Source organism: Pocillopora verrucosa, chromosome 6 (assembly GCF_036669915.1).
Source record: "Pocillopora verrucosa isolate sample1 chromosome 6, ASM3666991v2, whole genome shotgun sequence".
NCBI lineage: Eukaryota > Metazoa > Cnidaria > Anthozoa > Scleractinia > Pocilloporidae > Pocillopora > Pocillopora verrucosa.
In genome coordinates, this window is record NC_089317.1 from 1,996,720 (window position 1) to 2,021,529 (window position 24,810).

The following is a 24,810-nucleotide window of genomic DNA, read 5'->3' on the forward strand; positions in this document are numbered from 1 at the left end:
AGACCTCAGTCAGACTGGCCAGCTGGGACAGACTTGTTCCTTAGTAGTGACTGCTGCGAGAGTATGAACCCCTCCCATTATATCCATCTACCAGTGTTCTACTTTCACCGTCGTGACTTGTAACTGTCACGCAAACTCCATTCTTGTCACTCATGTCATAGTACAAGGCGCCAAGCCACTAGGGCTCAGGCCCTCAACATCGATGACGCAGCTGCTGCTAGAACTACTGAAGTGCTTCCGTATCACAGAACATAATGGAGTAATAACTTAAAAGAATTCTCCCCGTTTGGAATCTGAAATTAAATTCATTTACGTGCTTGAAGAAATAAGATATTTTTGATACGGATTCAACTTTAGAAAAAGAGCTTCATAGCTCAATTTAAAATAGAGAGGTCGACTGCTAGGCGGAAGAAGGGGTAAAGATTTCGGGCTCCATTAAACCATGCGCCCAGGTGGGGAAGGGGTTAAGGTCACTCTCATGTAAGAACGGTCAAGTAATCTTCGAGAATTCTGAACAAGACAGCAGTGACAACTACAACAACAACAACAAATAACCAAAGCGTGCAGATTCTCTTCGCCGTCGGTTTTTTTTTATTTTACCAAATCGTTGCAATGTCTGAACTAGCACACTTCATATCAGAAACCCAACTGTCGGCACGACATTTCATCGTTTGAAATTTAAATCCCCTGGGGTTAAGATTCCAGCGTCCAGCTGCTTCCTTTAACTTTTTCCAAACTTTATCCTCTGAAACTTAGAAGTCCTAGAATAAGCTAAACTTTGATTATACAAGTAAATAAAAACTCTCCCTTTAGACTTTTTCGGGGTAAGCCGATGCATCTAAAAAGCTTTCAGTTGCGTGACAAAATGCGTGATACGGAAGATATCGTGACCGGAGCGCGTGCGAGTTATTGGTCACTTGCCTGTCACGAGCTTCGCCGAAACATTTCCCAAAGACAAAGAGCATTTGTTTTTATCTCTATTTCGATCGCTAACTTCGGATCTTTACGCTATGGTGCTCTATAAGCCCAATTTAGGTCTTTGCAACTCGCTACATTTTGTCAGTTTGGTGATTTCGGTCTTGACTCTGTCGCTACTTTTTGCCGGATTTTTAAGAATCGAAGTAAAATTGCAAGAACAGGAAGCACGAATGGGCACAATGGAGCTTCTCTGTCGTGAAAGAACACAAGATGCGTCGCGTAAAAGTACAGCAAACGTCGAAGGTTAGATAGATTTATTCTGATCGAATACTAGATTTAAATCAACTTGATTTAATTATGAAGTGCTTTTAGAATTCCTTGTCTTTTCTAACGTGCGTATTAAGCCTGATATTTCCTCACCCTACCCCGAGAAAGATTGCTTCATGTAGTCTATGGATGTCTTAGGGAGGAGAGGCTGCGGTTAGGGTTCGCCATGTTGGAACACTTACTGAAAGGAATGTAGCGATCACGACAAAATGATGAAAATAGTTGAACTCACTAAGAAGAGGATGGTAGCAAGGGAGCCTTTTCTACCACAAATGACAAAAAAAAATTTTTAAAAAATAACGAAGAAAACTCTGATCAAAAATTGGGCTTAAAAAGTTGTTACCGAGGGAAAATATTTTTCGCCTTCTTAAGCATTGTCTGTTACCCGTGGGTGCTAAATTGCTGGCTTTCTTTTTTTTCTTTTTTTTTCCCGGTAAAAGAGAAACAGCGTCACTAGATATGGACTCCTTAGTGTGCAACCTGTGGCTGCGATCAGTTTGTAGTTAGCATTTTATTAATATAGTCGTACCGTCTCGCTTACAAATTTTGCGGAAACAAATTTTTGCGGTGCGAGCTTAAAGGAGATTGTGGTGAACACTAATTTTAGCGTTAATTTGTAACCTTATGTTTTGCATGCCTCTTATATTTCGAAATTTTAGCAATTTCTGTTCAAGCGACAGAACTTAAACGAGAAAGAATCACAATATTTTTTTCAAATCTCTAATTTTTCGGGTAATATAGAAGGGCACTACTCAGTAGTGATTCGTACATAGATATTCGAGTGAGCCTAAATGCGAAGAACAGTTTTTAATTTCACTACGGCTGCGAATTCTGCGGTGTTTAAGAATGCAGGAAGTTTTCTGTTATGTTTCGGGAACCTATTTTTCTGAGTCGAGGACCACGCGCGAATTCCGTATGAATTAAAACCTGTCATTAATTATAACCTTGGGTGGGGGGGGGGGGGGGGAAGGGGTTGGGTTGGAGGATTTTTGGGGATCAGACGACTTTCAGAGGGTACTGAGGAGGAGTCAGTTGTCGCCAACATAGCATTAAAGGAGACTATATAGAAAATTGCCTGCCAATTAACTGCTGATGAGGGGGGTGGGGTGGGGAGGAGATCAAAAGAATATCACAAAGCCTCATGGGGAGATCAGGTAAAATTTATCGTCACACAAACAAAATCACGCGACCCCCCCCCCCCCCCCGACGGTAAATAATGACCGCTTCCTCTGGTAAGTAATTTAATTTATTTTTATGCGCAGCTGGCCCCTTTTAGTATTTACGGCCTTCGTTGTAAACTTAAGTTTTGCATGCTTCTTCTTCAAGGAAAGTTGGATATTTATTCCACTGAGGCCAACACGAGAACCCGCCGCGCGGCCGCTGGACTTGCAACGAACATCAGTAACGACCAAAGCAACGACCTGTTGAAAATAAGAAACGAGATCAAAAGTTATTTTGAGAAGATAAGAAAAGAGAGTAATCGTGTTTGCACATCACCTCTTGGTTCGGTAAGAACTAACAGATTATCATTTAGAATATCATAGATTGCCGATAGGTAGGTGGATTTCCGGCATGTATACGTCATTTATTAGTGCATAGAGTTGTGGGTGAGCTCTAATCGCACCGCTGACCAAAAGTAGGCCTCTTGCTTTCTCTATCAATCACAACGTAGTTCCCAAGAGAGACCTGAGCTGTCTCGAGGCTGTCGTACCCAAAACGTTCCCAAAAGAGATCAGCAGTTATCTCTGTGATGATCAAATTGTTTGAAGTCCCATGTCTCGTATTCTGTTGCATTCGTGAAAACCCTGCAGAAAGGTTTATTTCGAGGGGCGAGGAATAAAATATTTAATTTTTTGTAAGACCAGTACCATCATACGCTGATTTTTACCTAAGTGACTTTGCGTGCCTGCCCTTTTGTTTTGAACGGTACAGTCGTTGATAATAGTGTTCTAATTGGCTTTTATTTTCATATAATTTTCAACTGTAAAAGATTTTCGATGCGCATTCGGGGTGACAATCCATCGGCTGAAATTCATTCAATAATCGTAAAAAAAAAAAGTTATCCACCCTGATCTTCTTTCTAATCCTCCTGAATTGGATGTTATTTCTCCTCTTCACAAGTTATTCTTTCTCCCTATCTTACATATCATTAAACTGATCCCAGACACTGACAGCTGTTGTCATCAATGTTTCAGATTTGCCTTCGTGGTCCCCCCGGAGATCCTGGGTCCAAAGGAGAAAAAGGCGATACGGGAGACATCGGAGGGTTAGGTCCCCCTGGGGCTAAGGGGCAGAAAGGAGAGAGAGGAGCCCAAGGATATCCGGGAGTACCCGGAGAGTCGACGGTGCTTGATAACAAGGAAGGGTCGCTACAGGTGCTCGTGTCTCCTTCGATTTTGACGGTGAATGAAAATCAGACTGCGAGGTTTCATTGTGCTGCTTCTGGTATGTTGTTTACTCTTGTTTTCAAGAGGTTACATTTGACATGATAAGACGTGATAGGGTAGTGAACTCTGATAGGTGAACGTTGAGTGGTGCTGACATGTATACCTTGGGACTTTCTAGAGCATTCTATTGGGTCAAGTAGTTATGATGTAAGGCCACTAAAATAGTCGTGTCGTAGTGTTGTGTTCCAAGATACTTTGTAAATGCACATAAGGACTCATACGCGTATGAGTAGTCAGGGACCGCGCAGCAAGTTTTGGAGTGAAGGGGCTATTTTTGGCTCCGTTATATTTGTTAGATTATTTTTTGTTTAACTTATTTTTATTTATGCAAAAAAAGGGGGGGAGGGCTAAAGCCCCCCACCCCCAGCCCCTCCCTCTGCGCGGTCCCTGGTAGAAGTAATAAGTAATTGTTGTCATCGAGCGTGACCGACTGTTTGGAAAGCTATACCGACAAAGAGAGCTACTGTGGAAGATTGTTCATTAAAAGGATCATGGATACTGATGTGAGATTATGTCAGCGGTGAGCTAAGATATAGAATATATTGGGCTTAGGTAAGTTTATTAAGGATAACTACTGCACTGCCTTTAGGAGTCGCTCCTTAGTAAGAATATTATGAGTTGTTTAATAAAGAAGGTAATTTAGTGCTAACAACTGAGTTGCGAATGTAAAAGACTTTAAAGGCTGACGTTTCTAGCGCTAGCCCTTCGTCGGAGCGATTGCGAAGGGCTAACGTTTTCAACTTAGCTGTTAACATTGACTTACCTTTTATACTCTTCCATCGACGCAGCACCACAGTTTCTTTAGAAACTTACCCCCTTTATTCATTTGTTTAATAAAATAGTTGAGTTTGTGTGAGTGTAGTGTTCTTTCCGTCGGTTAAATACCGTAACACTGTATAAGAGTACCGATATCATATAATCGTGTATCGAGTGACGGAAAGCTTATTTCTTAATCAGCCTGAAATCGAATGCAAAAAATGTTTAGTACTCAGCAACTCATGCTCTTCAGCTTTCCTCTAACCGTGAGGTTTCAGACAAAAACTCACAAATAATAATATACAAACTATATATGTCTCTTCAATCATAGGTGACCCGACGCCTACTGTTACATGGCGGAAAGAGGGAGAAGTACTTAAAGGTGATACCAAATACCACGTGCTGCAAGATGGCGGGTTAACCATCACAAATGTTCAATACAACGACAGCGGTGATTACGAATGTGTTGCGAGGACAAATGTGAAACGAGCCGAGGCCTTCACGAAACTTGTTGTCCGAGGTAAGGTATCAATCAAATATTAGTGAGGAGTTACAGTGGTGCTCACGCGGATGTTATGTCCAACGCAACGAATACTTAGCTAAGGAACTGCGTGGCAAGCTATATTTCGTTTCTCAATTTAAGAGTGATTTTAAAGATATACAATATGACTTTAAAGTCTGACAGGTGTTTTTCATCATAACAATTTTACACTAGTAAGACAAAATATCGAGCCAATTCAGTGACGATGATCGAGTTTCTTTAATATTTAAATAGGAACACCTCAAATTAAACCGTTAACTCAGGGCTCAGTTTACGTCATTGACGGAAGTGACGTCACCCTTCCGATGTGCATTGCGACCGGCTTTCCGTCACCGATCATCACGTGGTCTCGACTCTTCCAAAGTCTTCCAGAAAGACGCATTCAATCAATGGATGGAAATCTAACCATCGTTAACACCACAGCGGATGATTCCGGAATGTACACGTGCGAAGCTGCGAATGCTATCGGAAGCGCCCGAGTGATGATACAACTGATGGTGTTGACACTCCCTAGATTCATTGTAAAACCTCCAACGGAACTCGTAGGCAACACCGGCGATGTACTGACAATTAACTGCAAGGCAGAGGGAGACCAAACTTTGTTTGTCACATGGAGCCGCGAGTACGCTGACCTTCCTGATCGGAGGGCGACTGTCGGTGAAGATGGAACCTTGACAATCATTCAGCTGGCACCAATCGATGCTGGGAAGTATATCTGTACTGCGACCAGCTTGGGAGGAGCCATGAAAATTAACGCTGAAGTGAATCTCGCTGTCATGCAGAGTAAGTGGGACGTTTAATTTCAATTGGAATTCCTAAATTATATGGGAGGTTACCTTATGTTTTATTTTGAGAGCTGTTTGTCTCATCTAAATAAATCTAGTTTCTCTACTTTTGTTTATGTAGCAAGCTGAATTCGTCACGCATCATGATTCTTACCTATAATTTACTAGAGGACGGACACAAAGATGACGTCACCATGAACAACTTTTTCCTTTTTTTTATCAAATAACACAAATAGATTCCATATTGCTGTGATAGATCACATGACGTTACATAGATCATGACGTCATCTCTAATATATCACCGACCGGACGCATGTACGGTAACAGGGCATCTATTTGTTAACCCAGATTACTTTCATGTCAAGTGACATTTGCTCAAAGATGTACCTCATAAGCAATTCCATATCCACTCTTATAGCAACAACAAGCAATTCTCATCTGAATTTTAGTAATAGGGACTAAAAATAATTTTTAGGATTTCTTAAATGACTTAGCGCCATACGTTTATTGCAACACCATCTGTTGTCCATCAGCCGAATTCGTTTGATTCCTTTCGATCACTTTTCCATGATATAATTTGTTTTGTCTGAGCAATTGGCAGTATTTTCAACATTATCTTAATGGTACTGTGCACGTATATCTTGAGCCTTTTTTAATAACGAGCAACAACCTCCTCGTAGCACATGAATCGCTCTGAAGAAAGGCTAACGCTCGAAACGTCAGTTATTAAACTCTTGGCGGTGGTCAATTTACTTATCATCACAGTTTATAATTTTTGGCTTAGTTTAAGGAAACCCTTTAAAAACTACTTATTTATTTTTAGAGGGTTTGAAGGAAGGTATTTGCCCCATTCCTATCCCGGTCGAAGATTGCGGAAATGAGACTGATGACGAGTGTAGTTTGGATTCAGATTGTTTTGGTGAAATGAAATGCTGTTCGGATTCTTGTCAGAAGCTGTGTGTTCAGCCTCCACAAAGTAAGTGGTCTCCTATGTATTTTCTTTGTTGCCACCTTTTATAACTTGGAGACTTTGGAAGTGTAAACAAAGAGATGCAAAAAAGGCTGAGTGAAACAATGCCCCTGCGCCCCCTCCCCCCGAGAAAAAGTCGGAAACTTTGCTACTCAAGCATAGCGATGACAATGAAATTGAACTCCTTCAAAGTGGAAGACCTTAACTCTTTCTGCAATTAACAGACCTCGCTCGTAAGTGCGTCGTCGTTATGTCACGATAACTCCGTACCATTTAGTGGACGGTGTGGTTCACAGAGGTGTCGCTCCATTGCATGTTCTTCGCCTTCCAGTTCGCCCCCATCAAGAAGAATTCGTTCCCTTATCAAAAATAACAAATCCGCCCACTTGCCTGATGGTCATGATGTACTGACCTTTCTGCGCTCACTCCGTTCGTTGTGACCTCGAGCTAAATATTTTCGTTTGGCCCTCCCTCTCAGCACTAAGCACATAATTAAATTCTTCTTTTGTGTAGCGAGAGGATGTGATGATATCCTTTATGCTGGCTACAGCACTAGTGGTGTTTATACAATCAACCCTGACAGAAAAACAGAGTTTGAGGTGTATTGCGACCTAGAGACGGACAGTGGAGGATGGATTGTGTTCCAAAGGCGACATGATGCATCTGTCAGCTTCCACCGTACATGGAACGACTATAGAACGGGTTTCGGAGACCTTGGGAAGAATTTCTGGCTAGGAAATGACAAAATTCATCGGATCACCGCAGCAAATGAGATGTCGCTGCGAATCGAGCTGGAGGATTGGAGTGGAAAAAAAGTTTTCGCTCATTACGACGTGTTCAAGGTAAACAACGAAAAGAACAACTACAAGATCACCGTCATTGGTTACAATGGTACATCCGGGGATTCCTTGAGTTACCATAACAACATGATGTTCAGCACCAGAGACAGGGATAACGACATGTGGAAGACGGGAAGCTGCTCAAATGACCTGACTGGGGGATGGTGGTTTAACGATTGCCACAACTCAAATTTGAACGGGCAGTTCATGGGAAACACAAAAGCTTACAGTGGTATTGGCTGGGTTCGATTTAAACATAACCTCTCCTTAAAGTTTGTGGAAATGAAGATGAGAGCTCAGTCCTACCTGAAAGAAAAAGAGGATGAAAGGCAGAAATGAGTCCAATTTTTTTTTTGCATAAATTCGTGAAACAATTTTGAGTGCATTTATAAGGTATTTCTTACAAAAAATGGAACGCGTAACTGTTTCGTCCACAAACATAAGAGCTAAACCGTTATGCCTCGCACTAAATAACTAACATTATTATATCTCGCGGTTCGTACGTGGGCTATAATTAGTCAATTAAGCGGGCTGTATATCACTGTACGGCCTGCTTAACTCAACGGTTTGTGGTCAAAACCACCTTGAATAATATAATGAACTGAAACAAATGAAAAAACTTCGCTGCTTCCTTCATTTGAATAGTCAAGCGCTGTGTCTCATCCATAGACTTACAGTTAGAATTAATTAGTGGTTCTTGATAAACAGTAAACATGGAAGTACTAGTAAAAAGCTTTTATTTAATTACTCATAATATAAGATGTTATCCAGGCCAGAACCACCTTGTACAGCATAATAAACTGTACTTCAATAAAGTACTACGTTTAAGCTTTCATGTAAATGGTCAAACACTAGATTGTCATCCACACCAAGGTATTTTAAAAAAGGCTCAGCACCCTTCATCTGAATGGGTCTTATCCATGGGCGTAAAAGTAGAAATCCCCTCTTACCGCATTGCAAACAGTACCATTTGCATTCATATGATTGCACACATGTATGTATGGTTGCATAACAAACAGCACCTCATAACAACAGTCTTCGTCAAGTATAATGGCACAAGATTTAGATGGAGTATTCTGACTTGTCCACACAATTTTTAGGCTTCTACTTTTTCAATACAACCTGAATTCAACACTCTCTATTTGCGATAGTGGACAAAATTCAACCAGCAGCTAACTTAAAGAGAAGGAAAACCATTTTGTTTAGTTATAAGTAAAACGGCGACTAGCTTTAGTTTTCTTCCGATTAGCTGACAGATGAAGCGAAACTCTTGACCAATCCCTTTACGATGTAAACCGAAACTACATGTATTACAATCCCTGACACCGTTCATTTGCAGACTTCTTTTCACTTCTGGACGAAATAAATTTATAGTCCTGTCATTTGCCGATTCGCTGTTTTTCTGTTCTTTCTTTACTTTCTGACTCTAACAGGCTAAATATGCAAACACAATATCGCATTTTCACTTCTAATTTACATGTATTAATGTTACAAAAATACCAGCCCTCATTTTTAATTTACAACGGCCGTCAACATAAACAATAGCCAAACGTCCTATATTCTTTTCGTTTAAGCGCATGATGCAGAGTTATTCTTTGGTAAAATGTCTTATCTGTATTTCTTTGGGTTGAAATATCTAAAAATTTTCAGATTGACAGATACAGAGCCACAGTAGTATTAACGCTCAGTTTTCATGGCGGAAAACGATTGCGACCTTCTCAACGAGTTTTTCTCTGGAACCTCTGCGAGTGTTGAAGTTTTTCGTCCGGCACTTGTCGCTAATTGTGTCTTCAACGGCTTTTTGTGTTATACAACCATCATTTTGAATATCGTAACCATCCATGCGATAAGGAAAACCGCGTTGTTGCCAAAATCTTTGAGAACATTATTACTGAGCCTGGCTGCCTCTGATGTTGGCGTTGGTTTGTTGGTCCAGCCGCTCTACATTTCTGTTGTAGTCAGCGGTTTGAAACGAAAACGTATCGACTGCATTTCCTACAAGGGGTTGTACGTCGTTATCAATTTCTTTTGTATATCCTCGCTCTTGAATGTTGTAACCATAAGTGTGGACAGGTTCTTAGCTGTTCATCTTCATCTCAGATATCAAGAGCTTGTGACTCACAAGCGCGTCATTGCTGCGGTGATATCAATATGGCTGTTAAGCGCAATTATTTCTTCTATTGTCATTTGGAATCCACTGTTCATCATCTCACGAGTCGCAGGGTTTGTGAACATGACTGTTTGCCTCATTCTGGTGGTAATTGTCTACTGGAGGATTTATATAGTCTTAAAGCGACACAAGAACCATATTCAAAGCCTTCAAATCCAAGAAGCACAACAGGGAGTCCAAAATGGTGACTTATTAAACTTTTTGAAGCTTCGAAAGTCAGCTCTTGGAACATTTTATGTATTTATTGTGTTCTTGATTTGTTACTTGCCCAGCTATATTCGTCTTTTTTTTTCTCTGGCTCCTCCTTAAGTCCAATTTCTTTAAACGAAGCTTGGCCCCATACAATGACTTTGGTTTTCCTCAACTCGTCTTTGAACCCTGTTATATACTGCTGGAAGATGGGACCCATTCGTCGCACTCTCATGGACATAATGCGAGGCATTGTCAATCGGTTTAGAGAATAGCATTTGTTATAAGTAATTGTTGTTGTAAATATAAGCTTCCAGAAATCTCCAGACTGCTTAGTCATGGTGATATGCGTACCATAGAACTTTCTAATACATGTCATCAAGTCACGCAATTATTAAGTAATACTATTAAAACAGTTCTTTTTGTAAGCTTCTGGAATGTTCTAGAACACTTTGTGAATGTATATAAGGACTCAGTTAGAAAGCTATACCGTGAGATGAACTTTAACGGTTAGGAAAACTACACAATGAGGTACTACAGAGACAAGAATAAAAAAGTATCAGTTGCTAGTTTCAAGCACATTTGTAAGAGAAATGTATTAATGACCATGCAGATAGACTTCTTTTTACTTCTGGACGAAATAAATTTATAGTCCTGTCATTTGCCGATTCGTTGTTTTTTTTATTCTTTCTTTACTTACTGACACTAACAGGCTAAAGTCTTCCATATGCAAACACAATATCGCATTTTCCACTTCTAATTTACATGTATTAATGTTACAAAAAAGCCCGCCCTCATTTTTAATTTACATCTGCCGCCAACATGAACAATAGTCAAACTACCTGTATTCTTTTCATTTAAGCGCTTGATGCAGAATTATTCTTTGATAAATATATGTTATTTGCCGGCTGGGAGGTCCGTATGGTGAAAAATTGTGTCCGAGGTCTTGGAAATACTGCCCGAGGCCGTAGGCCGAGGGCAGCATTTTCAAGACCAAGTAAACGGCGAGGAAAGTGATTGTGAGTAAATTCAATTTTTTTATTTTGAAGTTGTGAGAGTTTGCTCGTTTGTTTGCTGCAATGGCGTATGTAAATCTGGTCTTTCCTTCACAAAAACTAAATTCGAATGGCATAATCCAACGAGACACAAGGGGATTTAATGCGGCCTTTTCTTAAAACATTCCTTCAGTTTCTGTTGTGCAATTTACGGTACAAATGTTCAAATTGAACGGACTTGGAAAGACTCGCCGAGAGCGTATATTTGTTGTAGAACTTAAATTAAAACTTCGCTCCCTCTTTCACTACGAACAAATTGCTTGAGAAAATTCAGGTATTAAATGAATGAAAGTTCCATCGATCAGTTTAACTGTAACCAAATACCTCACGTTTTAACCTTCTAGGTACTTTTTGTGAACGATTAAAATTAATTGCAGACGAGTTTTAGGCCGCTTGCCAACCAACGTAATGACACTATTGTTTATACAAATTCATTCTGAAACCAATATTTTTCTGTCAACCAAAGTAATTTGAGTGAGAGAAAAGAGAGGATTCATAAGTTATTCATCGGCTTGAGGTAGCGACCGACGTGTTTGCTTAAAAATACTGCCTTGCCGGAAAAACGAGACATATTTATGAAAAATGGCAACGAAAGTTGGAATGTACTTGGCGACTAACGAAAGCGTTACCGTGGCCCGTGGGCAGAGATAGGAAAATACCGACCGGGTAAGGAACCAATCAGATTGCAAGATTCGTTACCGTGCCCTCTCAAAAAAAAAAAACAACAAATCAAAATATTACATGGCCTCTGCTAGACTTTTTCTGAACTTAGTACTGTTTATAAACTGAAGTGGATCCGGGACTTGTGAGGAGGTGATGTGATGTGAGGTGAGGAGGCGAACGCGGTCGTCTATGGGGGGGAGGGAGGGCTATCTGTAATAATCCGACACCTGAAAATATTCCCAAGCTACTCTAACGACTGAGAAATATGCCGGTATTATCTCAGTTTAGTAAGTTTGCTAAACATTCTAATTACCTCCTCGATCCGCCACAAACGAATGCGTAATTTATTCGTAATAATTATTTGGGTCTCTCTCCCCACCCCTCATCAACCATAAAATGCTCGCTCTCTGAAGATGTATTCAGTGTATTCAGCCGAATTTAATAATAAAGAAGTATATGTCAAGCGCTCTTTAATTTAACTGACTATAGTGTTTCGTACATTCATTTTGATAGATGAAAAATATGTTAATGACAGCTTTCCTTCGAATAACTTTTTTCAGGTGTAAAGGCCATGTTTAGTTAAAATGTCTTGAAGCCGAGTGAAAGCGGTACTCGTTGCCTTTTTTTATAAAAATTCAAATGCCGCAAAGTTGAAGACATCCTACAGACACGTACAGATGACTTCGATTGTGTTATGTACTCGAGATTGTCAACTACGTATGACTTAAAATTTTCCGTTTAAAATCGGAAAATATCAGAGCCATAGTAGTTATAACTCAGCTGTCATGGCGGAAAACTTCTGCGACGTTCTCAACAAGTCTTTCTATGGAACCTCTGCGGATGTTGAAGATTTTCGTCCGGTACTTGTCGCTAATTGTGTCTTCAACAGCTTTTTGTCTTATACAAACATCTTTTTGAACATTATTACCATCCATGTACTAAAGAAAACCGCGTTGTTGCCAAAACCTTTGAGAACATTATTGCTGACCCTGGCTGCCTCCGATGTTAGCGTTGGTTTGTTGGTCCAACCGCTCCATATTTCTACTTTGGTCAGCCAGTTAAATCAAAAACGTATCGAATGCATTTACTACAAGGGATTGTCTGCAGTCGTCAGTTTCTTTTGCACATCCTCGCTCTTGAATGTTGTAACCATAAGTGTGGACAGGTTCTTAGCTGTTCATCTTCATCTCAGATATCAAGAGCTTGTGACTCACAAGCGCGTGATTGCAGCGGTGATATCGATATTAGCGCAATTATTTCCTCTAGTATCTTTTGGGATCTATTCCTTATCAGCTCAGAAGTCATTGGGCTCGTAATTATGACTGTTTGCTTCATTCTGATAATAATTGTCTACTGGAGGATTTATATAGTCTTAAAGCGACACAAAATCCAGATGGAAGGCTTTCAAATCCAAGAAGCACGACAGGGAATTCAAAATGGCGACTTATCAAACTTTTTGAACCTTCGAAAGTCAGCTCTTGGAACATTTTTTGTATGCATTGTGTTATTAATTTGTTATTTGCCTTGCTGTATTCTTTCTTTTTTATTCCTGGCTCGCCCTATAAGTCTGATCTCTTTATATGAAGCTCGGCTGTATGTAACGACTTTATTTTTTGCCTCAACTCGACTTTGAAACCTGTTATATACTGCTGGAAGATGGGACCCATTCGTCGCACTCTCATGGACATAATTCGAAGCATCGTCAATCGGTTCAGAGAATAGCATTGGCTGGGTTCGTTTGTGATGCTAATTCAAAAAGCATGGAATAAGAGCTTCGACCAGTGTAAAATCAAACTTGATTTGTCAAAAGTACTTAAGGAAAACTGAGGGAGGAGGAACCTAAATAACGGTTACGAAAGTTACACTGTGGAGTACCACAGAGTCAAGCATAAGAAAGTATCAGTCGCTTGTTTCAAGCGCATTTTGTATGAGAAATATGTAAATAACCAGAAAGCTTCCTTGTTACTTGAAATGTGATTTTAAGGTTGTCATTAATTAATGTATGCATTTGTACTTGTCGATAGGATCATAAACTTTTAACCTTGAAAAGTGTATAGCTTGTGAATTAAATACAAAACCGATTTTTAGATCGCTTTATAGTGTAATAAGGGCCACGAGTTCATCAGTGTTTTTACTACAGTTAAATGTAACCCTCTTCGAATAAAGCCGCTACTTACTTGCGATCACACATAGACTTCCAGAATTAAGTTGTGCAGTTTCTGATTTAAAGAATAATATTACTTCGACTAGACTTGATGGTAGTCCATTCGACTAAAAGTCTCAACCTTGTCAATAGTAACCCGGCCTCTTATTAACTTAGTCAAAGACAGGAGGTTGTATATTTTATGCCAATTACACAAAGCACAAGAAGCTCTACACCTTTCATTCAGACGGTTAGTCCGTTTGGAGAAATTTAAATATAAATTATTTCACGCATAGATTAGATCATCACACTAGGGAATTAATTAGCTACTTATCTAATTTGTGTATAAGGAGGTATGTTCTTCGTTGAATAAAGTTCTGTTTGACGAGCGCTTAGGCGCGAAACTCAGAGTTACAGGGAATCGATGCGTCCTCTTCCTTAACTTATGTATATAAATATGCATGTATATATAGGTAGTTTAGTGTTAGCAACTAAGTTGAAAACGTAAATTGGTCACCGTGAAGAGTTTAAAGGCTAACGTTTCGAGCGTTAGCCCTTCGTCAGAGCGATTTGAGGAGTTGCGGGTTGTGTGTGGGTATATATGCAGACAATGGAGTACGCTATTGGTGGGAATATGGTGACGAGAAAACAAGAATAAATTAGTTGAATGAAAAGCGCTCGTTGATACCGTGGGGATTAAGAATGCCGATTTGGAAGATAAATTTTTGCTCTAGTGTTTTGCTGCTTTCTGAAGTGCCCAGATTAAAGTGTTTAGCGACTGGTTTGGATGCGTCCATGTCGTTTCTTTCGATGTCGTGAAGGTGTTCTCGGAATCGGTCATCTAGTCATCTGCATTCATATGATTGCACATATGGATGATTGCATGATATATAGCACCACATAACATGTTGCGTTGATTATAGTGGCACAAGATTCAGATGGAGTATTCTTATACGCTGAATTTTCAGGGTTCTGCTTTTTTCATTACAACCTAAATTCAAGATTCTCTATTTGCAATAGTGGACAAACTTTAACCAGCAGATTATTTAGAGAGAAAAATTAAGGAAAAATCATTTTGCTTATCTATTAGTAAAGTCGCGACTGGCTCTAATTGCCTTGGAGTAGCTGACAGATTGAGCGAAACTCTGGACCAATCACTTTACGATGTAAAGTGAAACTAATACAATTCCTGACTGTCTTTGACACCGCTCATTTGCAAACTACTCTTTACCCCTGGAAGAAGTAAATTTATAGTCCTGTTATTTGCCGATTCGTTGTTTTTAATTCACTCTTTACTTTCTGAGCCTAACAGGCTAAAATCTTTCATATTTTAAACACAATATTGCATTTTTCGCACTTAATTTACATCTATTGATGTCACAAAAAAGAGAGCCATCGTTCTTAATTTACATCTGCCGTCAGCATAAACAATAGTCAAACTTACTGTATTCTTTTTGTTTAAGTGCTTGATGCAGAATTATTGTTTGATAAAATGTCTTATCAGTATTTCTTTCGATTGAAATATGCAAAAATATTACATGGCCATTGCTAAACTTTTTCTGAGCTAAGTGCAGCTGTTCATGAACTGAAGTGGATCCGTGACTTGTTAGGAGGTAGTCAAAGTGAGGGCCGAACGCGGTCGTCTATAAGGGGGGAGGGCTATCTATATCTGTATCCACCACCGGAAATTATTTCCAAGCTACTCTAAAACGACTGAAAAATATGCTGGTATCATCTCAGTTTCGTAAGTTTGCCGACCATTCTGAATACCTCCTAGATCCGCCACAAACAAGTGCGTAACTTATTCGAAATAATTATTTATGTCTCTCTCCCCACCCCTCACCAACCATAAAATGTTCGGTCTCTGAAGATGAATTCAGTGTATTCGGGCGAATTTAATAATGAATAAGCTTATGTCAAGCGCTCTTTAATTTAACTGACTATAAGGTTGCGTATGTTCGTTTTGACAGATAAAAAATATGTCAATGACAGCCTTCCTCCTAATAACTTTTTTCAGGTGTAAATGCCATGTTTAGTTAAAATGTCTTGAAGCATTAAACAGATAATTTGTTTTAGTTCTAACTAACGCCGAGTTAAAGCGATACTCGATGCTTTTGTCAAAAATTAAAATCCCAAAGATGAAGACATCTTCAATGTACGTACAGATGGCTTCGATGGTGTTTTGTGCTGGTGACTGACATCTACATATGACTTAAAATTTTCAATTTTTAGAATCGGAAAATATTGGGGCCACAACAGTTTTAACGCTCAGATCTCATGGCTGAAAACGTTTGCGACCATCTCAACGAATTTTTCTTTGGAACTTCTACGGATGTTGAAGATTTTCGTCCGGTACTTGTCGCTAGTTGTGTCTTCAACAGCTTTTTGTCTTATACAACCATCATTTTGAACATTGTTACTATCCATGCGATAAGGAAAACCGCGTTGTTGCCAAAAACTTTGAGAACATTATTACTGAGCCTGGCTGCCTCCGATGTTGGCGTTGGTCTGTTGGTCCAACCACTCTACATTTCTACTTTGGTCAGCCGGTTAAATCAAAAACGTATCGACTGCATTTCCTACAAGAAATTGTTGGCCGCTATGCATTTCTTTTGTATATCCTCGTTCTTGAATGTTGTAACCATAAGTGTGGACAGGTTCTTAGCTGTTCACCTTCATCTCAGATATCAAGAGCTTGTGACTCACGAGCGCGTGATTGCAGCGGTAATATCAATATGGCTGTTTAGCGCAGTTATTTGTTCTAATCTCTTTTGGGCTCCATCGGTTATCATTTCTCAAGTCATAAGGTTGGTGATTATAACTGTTTGCTTCATTCTGGTAGTAATTGTCTACTGGAGGATTTATATAGTCTTAAAGCGACACAAAAAGCAGATTCAAGACCTTCAAGTTCAAGAAGCAGAACAGGGAGTTCAAAATGGCGACTTATCAAACTTTTTGAAGCTTCGCAAGTCAGCTCTTGGAACATTCTGCGTATGTATTGTGTTTTTGCTTTGTTATTTGCCTTCCTATATTCTTTCTTGTTTGTTTCTGGCTCGTCCTTCAAGTTTAATCTCTTTACACGAAGCTTGGCACTATCTAATAAGTTTGCTTTTCCTCAACTCGTCTTTGAACCCTGTTATATACTGCTGGAAGATGAAACCCATTCGTCGCACTCTTATGGACATAATGCGAGGCATCGTCAATCGGTTCAGAGAATAACAGTTCGTTTCTGATGCCAATTCACAATACATAAGATAAGAACCTTGGCCATCGTTAGCTTAAACTTGATTTGTCAACGACAACTGAGAGATCAAGAACTTTAACGGTTAAGAAAATTACAAAGTAGAGTGCTACAAAGTCAAGCAAAAGAAAGTATCAGTTGCTAGTTTCAAGCGCATTTTGTATTAGAAATTTATAAATAACCAGAAAGCTTCCTGGTTACTTAAAATATGATTTTAAGGTTGTCATCAACTAATGTATGTATTTTTATTCGTCGATAGGATAATAGATTTATAACATTGTCAAGTGTATAGCTTGTGAATTAAATACAAACCTATTTCTAGGTCGCTTTATAGTGTAATAAGGGCCACGAGTTCATCAGTGTTTTTACTGCAGTTAAATAGAACCCTCTTTTAACAAAGCCGTTACTTACTCGCGATCACAGAATTCAGTTGTGCGGTTTCTGATATAAAGAATAATATTAAGTCGACTGGACTTGATGGTTCTCCATTCTACCAAAATTCTTAATCTTGTCAATAGTAACCCGAGCATTTATGTACTCAGGCAGAGAATGACGGTTATGCATTTTATACTAATTGCACAAAGTAAAAGGATCTCTACGCCTTTCACTCAGACGGTTGGTCCGTTTGAAAAATTTAATGCCAATTTTTACCTTTACCCTGCGCCAATCACCGCTGTTCTCGTCTATCCTCATTTTTTTGTTGTTATCTTGAAATTTTCAGTTTTTGTCTACCACAGCAAACAAATACTTGAAGGAGTTGTGGTTTGTGTGTGGGTTTATAGGCAGGAAGTGGAGCTACGCTGGCGGTGGGAATATGGTGACGAGAAAGCAAGAATAAATTAGTTGAATCAAAAGCGCTCGTTGATACCGTGAGGATTAAGAGTGCCGATTTGGAAGATACATTTTTTGTGCTAGTGTTTTGCGGCTTTCTGAAGTGCCTGAATTTAGGGAAAGGCCGGAACTGCCATGTGCTACATAGAATAAGTAGGGAGATTAAAGTGTTTAGCGACTAGTTTGGATGCGTCCTTGTCATTTCTTTGTATGTCGCGAAGGTGTTCTCGAAGTCGGTCACCTTGTCGCCTGCATTCATATGATCGTACATGTAGATGGTTGCATAAAGCATAGCACCACATAACACTTTTCGTTTAGTATAATGGCACAAGATTCAGATAACCGCTGAATTGTTTGGGTTCAATACTACCTGAATTCAACATTCCCTATTTACAATAGTGGACTGAAACTTTAACCAGCAGTAAAATTAAGAAAAACTATTTTGTCTATCTATTAGTAAAGTCGCGACTGGCTCTAATTGCTTCGGAGTAGCTGACAGATGGAGCAAAATTTTCGACCAATCACTTTACGATGTAAAGAGAAACTAATACAATTCCTGACTGTCTTTGACACCGCTCATTTGCAAACTACTCTTTACCTCTGGACGAAATAAATTTATAGTCCTGTCTTTGTCGATTTGTTGTTTTTCATTCCTTCTTTACTTTCTGAGCCTAACAGGCTAAAGTCTTTCATATTCTAAACACAATATTGCATTTTTCACAGTTAATTTACATCTATTGATGTCACAAAAAAGCCATCCAACATATTTAATTTACGTCTGCCGTCAGCATAAACAATAGTCAAACTTCCTGTATTTTTTTGGTTTAAGCGCTTGATGCAGAATTATTGTTTGATAAGTGTCTTATCTGTATTTTTTGCGGTTGAAATATATCAAAATATTACATGGCCATTGCTAAACTTTTTCTGAGCTAAGTGCAGCTGTTCATGAGCTGAAGTGGATCCGGGACTTGTGAGGAGGTGATTAAAGAAAGAGCCGAACGCGGTCGGCGTCTATAAGGGGGGAGGGCTATCTGTAATAATCCACCACCGGAAAATATTCCCAAGCTACTGTAAGACAACTAAAAAATATGTCGGTATTATCTCAGTTTAGTAAGTTTGCTAAACATTCTGATTACCTCTTAGATCCGTCACAAACGAGTGTGTAATTTATTCGTATTAATTATTCTGGTCTCTCTCCCCACCCCTCATCAACCATAAAATGTTCTGTCTCTGAAGATGTATTCAGTGTATTCAGGCAAATTTAATGACAAAAAACAAATGTCAAGCGTTTTTTAATTTAACTGACTATTATGTTTCGTATATTCATTTTGATAGATAAAATATATGTTTATGACAGCTTTCTTTCTAATAAATTTTTCAGATATATATCCCATGCTAGTTAAAATGTCTTGAAGCATTAAACAAATAATTTTCTTTAGTTCTAACCAACGCCGAGTTAAAGCGATACTCGATGCCTTTTTCAAAAATTCAAACGCCAGAAATGAAGAAATCCTGAATTTACATACCGATGCTTTCGATTGTGTTATATGCTTGTGATTGACAGATACATATGACTTGAAATTTTCCGTTTGGAAGCCACAGTAATTTTAACGGTGAGCTGTCATGGCGGAAAACGTTTGCGACATTCTCAACGAGGTTTTCTTTGGAACCTCTACGGATGTTGAAGATTTTCGTCCGTTAGTTGTCGCTAATTGTGTCTTCCACAGCTTTTTGTGTTATACAACCATCATTTTGAACATCGTTACTATCCATGCGATAAAGAAAACCGTGTTGTTGCCAAAACCTTTGAGAACATTATTACTGAGCATGGCTGCCTCCGATGTTGGCGTTGGTCTGTTGGTCCAACCGCTCTACATTTCTACTATGGTCAGCGGTTTGAAACAAAAACGTATCGACTGCATTTCCTACAAGGGGTTGTACGTCGTTATCAATTTCTTTTGCGCATCTTCGCTCTTAAATGTTGTAACCATAAGTGTGGACAGGTTCTTAGGTGTTCACCTTCATCTCAGATATCAAGAGCTTGTGACTCACAAGCGCGTCATTGCCGCCGTAATATCAATATGGCTGTTAGGCGCAATTATTTCTTTTAGTGTCTTTTGGGTTCCATCGTTTTTCATCTTACGAGTCATGAGGGTCGTGAACATGACTGTTTGCCTCATTCTGGTGGTAATTGTCTACTGGAGGATTTATATAGTCTTAAAGCGACACAAAATCCAGATTGAAAGCCTTCAAATCCAAGAAGCACAACAGGGAGTTCAAAATGGCGACTTATTAAACTTTTTGAAGCTTCGCAAGTCAGCTCTTGGAACATTTTATGTATGTATTGTGTTGTTGATTTGTTATTTGCCTTCCTATATTCTTTCATGTTTGTTTCTGGCTCGTCCTTCAAGTTTAATCTCTTTACACGAAGCTTGGCACTATACAGTGACTTTGGTTTTCCTCAACTCGTCTTTGAACCCTGTTATATACTGCTGGAAGATGGAACCCATTCGTCGCACTCTCATGGACATAATGCGAGGCATTGTCAATCGGTTTAGAGAATAGCATTTGTTATAAGTAATTGTTGTTGTAAATAAGAGCTTCCAGAAATCTCCAGTCTGCTTAGTCATGGTGATATGCGTACCATAGAACTTTCTAATACATGTCATCAAGTCACGCAATTATTAAGTAATACTATTAAAACAGTTCTTTTTGTAAGCTTCTGGAATGTTCTAGAACACTTTGTGAATGTATATAAGGACTCAGTTAGAAAGCTATACCGTGAGATGAACTTTAACGGTTAGGAAAAATACACAATGAGGTACTACAGAGACAAGAATAAAAAAGTATCAGTTGCTAGATTCAAGCACATTTGTAAGAGAAATGTATTAATGACCATGCAGATAGACTTCTTTTTACTTCTGGACGAAATAAATTTATAGTCCTGTCATTTGCCGATTCGTTTTCTTTATTCTTTCTTTACTTACTGACACTAACAGGCTAAAGTCTTCCATATGCAGTAGGCCAAGGCCAGCATTTTCAAGACCGAGTAAACGGCGAGGAAAGTGATTGTGAGTAAATTCAATTTTTTTATTTTGAAGTTGTGAGAGTTTGCTCGTTTGTTTGCTGCAATGGCGTGTGTAAATCTGGTCTTTCCTTCACAAAAACTAAATTCGAATGGCATAATCCAACGAGACACAAGGGGATTTAATGCGGCCTTTTCTCAAAACATTCCTTCAGTTTCTGTTGTGCAATTAACGGTACAAATGTTCAAATTGAACGGACTTGGAAAGACTCACCGAGAGCGTATATTTGTTGTAGAACTTAAATTAAAACTTCGCTCGCTCTTTCACTACGAACAAATTGCTTGAGAAAATTCAGGTATTAAATGAATGAAAGTTCCATCGATCAGTTTAACTGTAACCAAATACCTCACGTTTTAACTTTCTAGGTACTTTTTGTGAACGATTAAAATTAATTGCAGACGAGTTTTAGGCCGCTTGCTTCTGAAACCAATATTTTTCTGTCAACCAAAGTAATTTGAGTGAGAGAAAAGAGAGGATTCATAAGTTATTCATCGGCTTGAGGAATTGACCGACGTGTTTGCTTAAAAATACTGCCTAGCCGGTAAAACGAGACATATTTATGAAAAATGGCAACGAAAGTTGGAATGTACTTGGCGACTAACGAAAGCGTTACCGTGGCCCGTGGGCAGAGATAGGAAAATACCGACCGGGTAAGGAACCAATCAGATTGCAAGATTCGTTACCGTGCCCTCTCAAAAAAAAACAACAACAAATCAAAATATTACATGGCCTCTGCTAGACTTTTTCTGAACTTAGTACTGTTTATGAACTAAAGTGGATCCGGGACTTGTGAGGAGGTGATCAAAGTGAGAGCCAAACGCGGTCGTCTATTGGGGGGAGGGAGGGCTATCTGTAATAATCCGACACCTGAAAATATTCCCAAGCTACTCTAATGACTGAGAAATATGCCGGTATTATCTCAGTTTAGTAAGTTTGCTAAACATTCTAATTACCTCCTCGATCCGCCACAAACGAATGCGTAATTTATTCGTAATAATTATTTGGGTCTCTCTCCCCACCCCTCATCAACCATAAAATGCTCGGTCTCTGAAGATGTATTCAGTGTATTCAGACGAATTTAATAATAAAGAAGTATATGTCAAGCGCTCTTTAATTTAACTGACTATAGTGTTTCGTACATTCATTTTGATAGATGAAAAATATGTTAATGACAGCTTTCCTTCGAATAACTTTTTTCAGGTGTAAAGGCCATGTTTAGTTAAAATGTCTTGAAGCATCAAACAAATAATTTGTTTTAAGCTCTAACCAACGCCGAGTGAAAGCGGTACTCGTTGCCTTTTTTATAAAAATTCAAATGCCGCAAAGTTGAAGACATCTTACAGACACGTACAGATGGCTTCGATTGTGTTATGTACTCGAGATTGTCAACTACGTATGACTTAAAATTTTCCGTTTAAAATCGGAAAATATCAGAGCCATAGTAGTTATAACTCAGCTGTCATGGCGGAAAACTTCTGCGACGTTCTCAACAAGTCTTTCTATGGAACCTCTGCGGATGTTGAAGATTTTCGTCCGGTACTTGTCGCTAATTGTGTCTTCAACAGCTTTTTGTCTTATACAAACATCTTTTTGAACATTATTACCATCCATGTACTAAAGAAAACCGCGTTGTTACCAAAACCTTTGAGAACATTATTGCTGAGCCTGGCTGCCTCCGATGTTAGCGTTGGTTTGTTGGTCCAACCGCTCCATATTTCTACTTTGGTCAGCCGGTTAAATCAAAAACGTATCGATTGCATTTACTACAAGGGATTGTCTGCAGTCATCAGTTTCTTTTGTACATCCTCGCTCTTGAATGTTGTAACCATAAGTGTGGACAGGTTCTTAGCTGTTCATCTTCATCTCAGATATCAAGAGCTTGTGACTCACAAGCGCGTGATTGCAGCGGTGATATCGATATGGCTGTTTAGCGCAATTATTTCCTCTAGTATCTTTTGGGATCCATTCCTTATCAGCTCAGAAGTCATTGGGCTCGTAATTATGACTGTTTGCTTCATTCTGATAATAATTGTCTACTGGAGGATTTATATAGTCTTAAAGCGACACAAAATCCAGATGGAAGGCCTTCAAATCCAAGAAGCACAACAGGAAATTCAAAATGGCGACTTATCAATTTTTTTGAGGCTTAGAAAGTCAGCTCTTGGAACATTTTTTGTATGCATTGTGTTCTTAATTTGTTATTTGCCTTGCTATATTCTTTCTTTTTTATTCCTGGCTCGCCCTATAAGTCTGATCTCTTTATATGAAGCTCGGCAGTATGTAACGACTTTATTTTTCCTCAACTCGACTTTGAACCCTGTTATATATTGCTGGAAGATGGGACCCATTCGTCGCACTCTCATGGACATAATGCGAAGCATCGTCAATCGTTTCAGAGAATAGCATTGGCTGGGTTCGTTTCTGATGCCAATTCAAAAAGCATGGAATAAGAGCTTCGACCATGGTAAAATCAAACTTGATTTGTCAAAAGTACTTAAGGAAAACTGAGGGAGGACGAACCTAAATAACGGTTATGAAAGTTACACTATGGAGTACCACAGACTCAAGCATAAGAAAGTATCAGTTGCTTGTTTCAAGCGCATTTTGTATGAGAAATATGTAAATAACCAGAAAGCTTCCTTGTTACTTGAAATGTGATTTTAAGGTTGTCATTAATTAATGTATGCATTTGTACTTGTCGATAGGATCATAAACTTTTAACCTTGAAAAGTGTATAGCTTGTGAATTAAATACAAAACTGATTTTTAGATCGTTTTATAGTGTAATAAGGGCCACGAGTTCATCAGTGTTTTTACTACAGTTAAATGTAACCCTCTTCGAATAAAGGCGCTACTTACTTGCGATCACACATAGACTTCCAGAATTTAGTTATGCAGTTTCTGATTTAAAGAATAATATTACTTCGACTAGACTTGATGGTTGTCCATTCGACTAAAGTCTCAACCTTGTCAATAGTAACCCGGCCTCTTATTAACTTATGCCCCATTCACACCAAAGCTTAAACATGTTTAAAAGTTGTTTTGTTAAACACAGTTTAATTTTTTTTTTCTTCATAGAAACTATTTAACTGAATATTTTTGACTTGAATGTAGCACATCGGAAATGCAAGTTAGCAAGTACTTGAATCCTATGGAAAATCAAGTTTTTCAGTTCTCTGTTTATAATTTTCATTCAATGAAAACCAGTTTAACAAAAAATGTTTTGCTGGTGTGAATGGGGTATTAGTCAAAGACAGGAGGTTATATATTTTATGCCAATTACACAAAGCACAAGAAGCTCTACACCTTTCATTCAGACGGTTAGTCCGTTTGGAGAAATTAAACATAAATTATTTCACGCATAGATTAGATCATCACATTAGGGAATTAATTAGCTACTTATCTAATTTGTGTATAAGGAGGTATGTTCTTCGTTGAATAAAGTTCTGTTTGACGAGCGCTTAGGCGCGATACTCAGAGTTACAGGGAATCGATGCGTCCTCTTCTTTAACTTATGTATACATAAATATATGCATGTATATATAGGTAGTTTAGTGTTAGCAACTAAGTTGAAAACGTAAATTGGTCACCGTGAAGAGTTTAGAGGCTCACATTTCGAGCGTTAGCCCTTCGTCAGAGCGATTTGAGGAGTTGTGGGTTGTGTGTGGGTTTATATGCAGACAATGGAGTACGCTATTGGTGGGAATATGGTGACGAGAAAACAAGAATAAATTAGTTGAATGAAAAGCGCTCGTTGATACCGTGGGGATTAAGAGTGCCGATTTGGAAGATAAGTTTTTGCTCTGGTGTTTTGCTGCTTTCTGAAGTGCCCAAATTTAGTGAAAGGCCA

At 38.9% G+C, this 24,810-nt stretch overlaps 3 protein-coding genes across 3 annotated transcripts; all 3 read left to right on the top strand.

Annotated features, from left to right (window-relative positions):
• Positions 1–969: 969 nt before the first annotated feature.
• Positions 970–8,356, top strand: LOC131795522 (uncharacterized). The gene is made up of 7 exons (XM_066168597.1): positions 970–1,221; positions 2,572–2,753; positions 3,441–3,690; positions 4,780–4,968; positions 5,224–5,772; positions 6,598–6,750; positions 7,258–8,356. The coding sequence occupies exons 1-7, from the start codon at positions 1,011–1,013 to the stop codon at positions 7,920–7,922; spliced, it is 2,199 nt and encodes a 732-aa protein (XP_066024694.1). The 5' UTR covers positions 970–1,010; the 3' UTR covers positions 7,923–8,356.
• Positions 8,357–15,957: 7,601 nt separating this feature from the next.
• Positions 15,958–17,022, top strand: LOC136281623 (adenosine receptor A3-like). The gene has a single exon (XM_066168279.1). It carries the CDS (start codon positions 16,081–16,083, stop codon positions 17,020–17,022), a length of 942 nt encoding a protein of 313 aa, XP_066024376.1. The 5' UTR covers positions 15,958–16,080.
• A 2,476-nt stretch (positions 17,023–19,498) lies between these two features.
• On the top strand, positions 19,499–20,440 carry LOC136281624 (adenosine receptor A2a-like). Its single transcript, XM_066168280.1, has one exon. The coding sequence runs from the start codon at positions 19,499–19,501 to the stop codon at positions 20,438–20,440; it is 942 nt and encodes a 313-aa protein (XP_066024377.1).
• Positions 20,441–24,810: the final 4,370 nt, after the last annotated feature.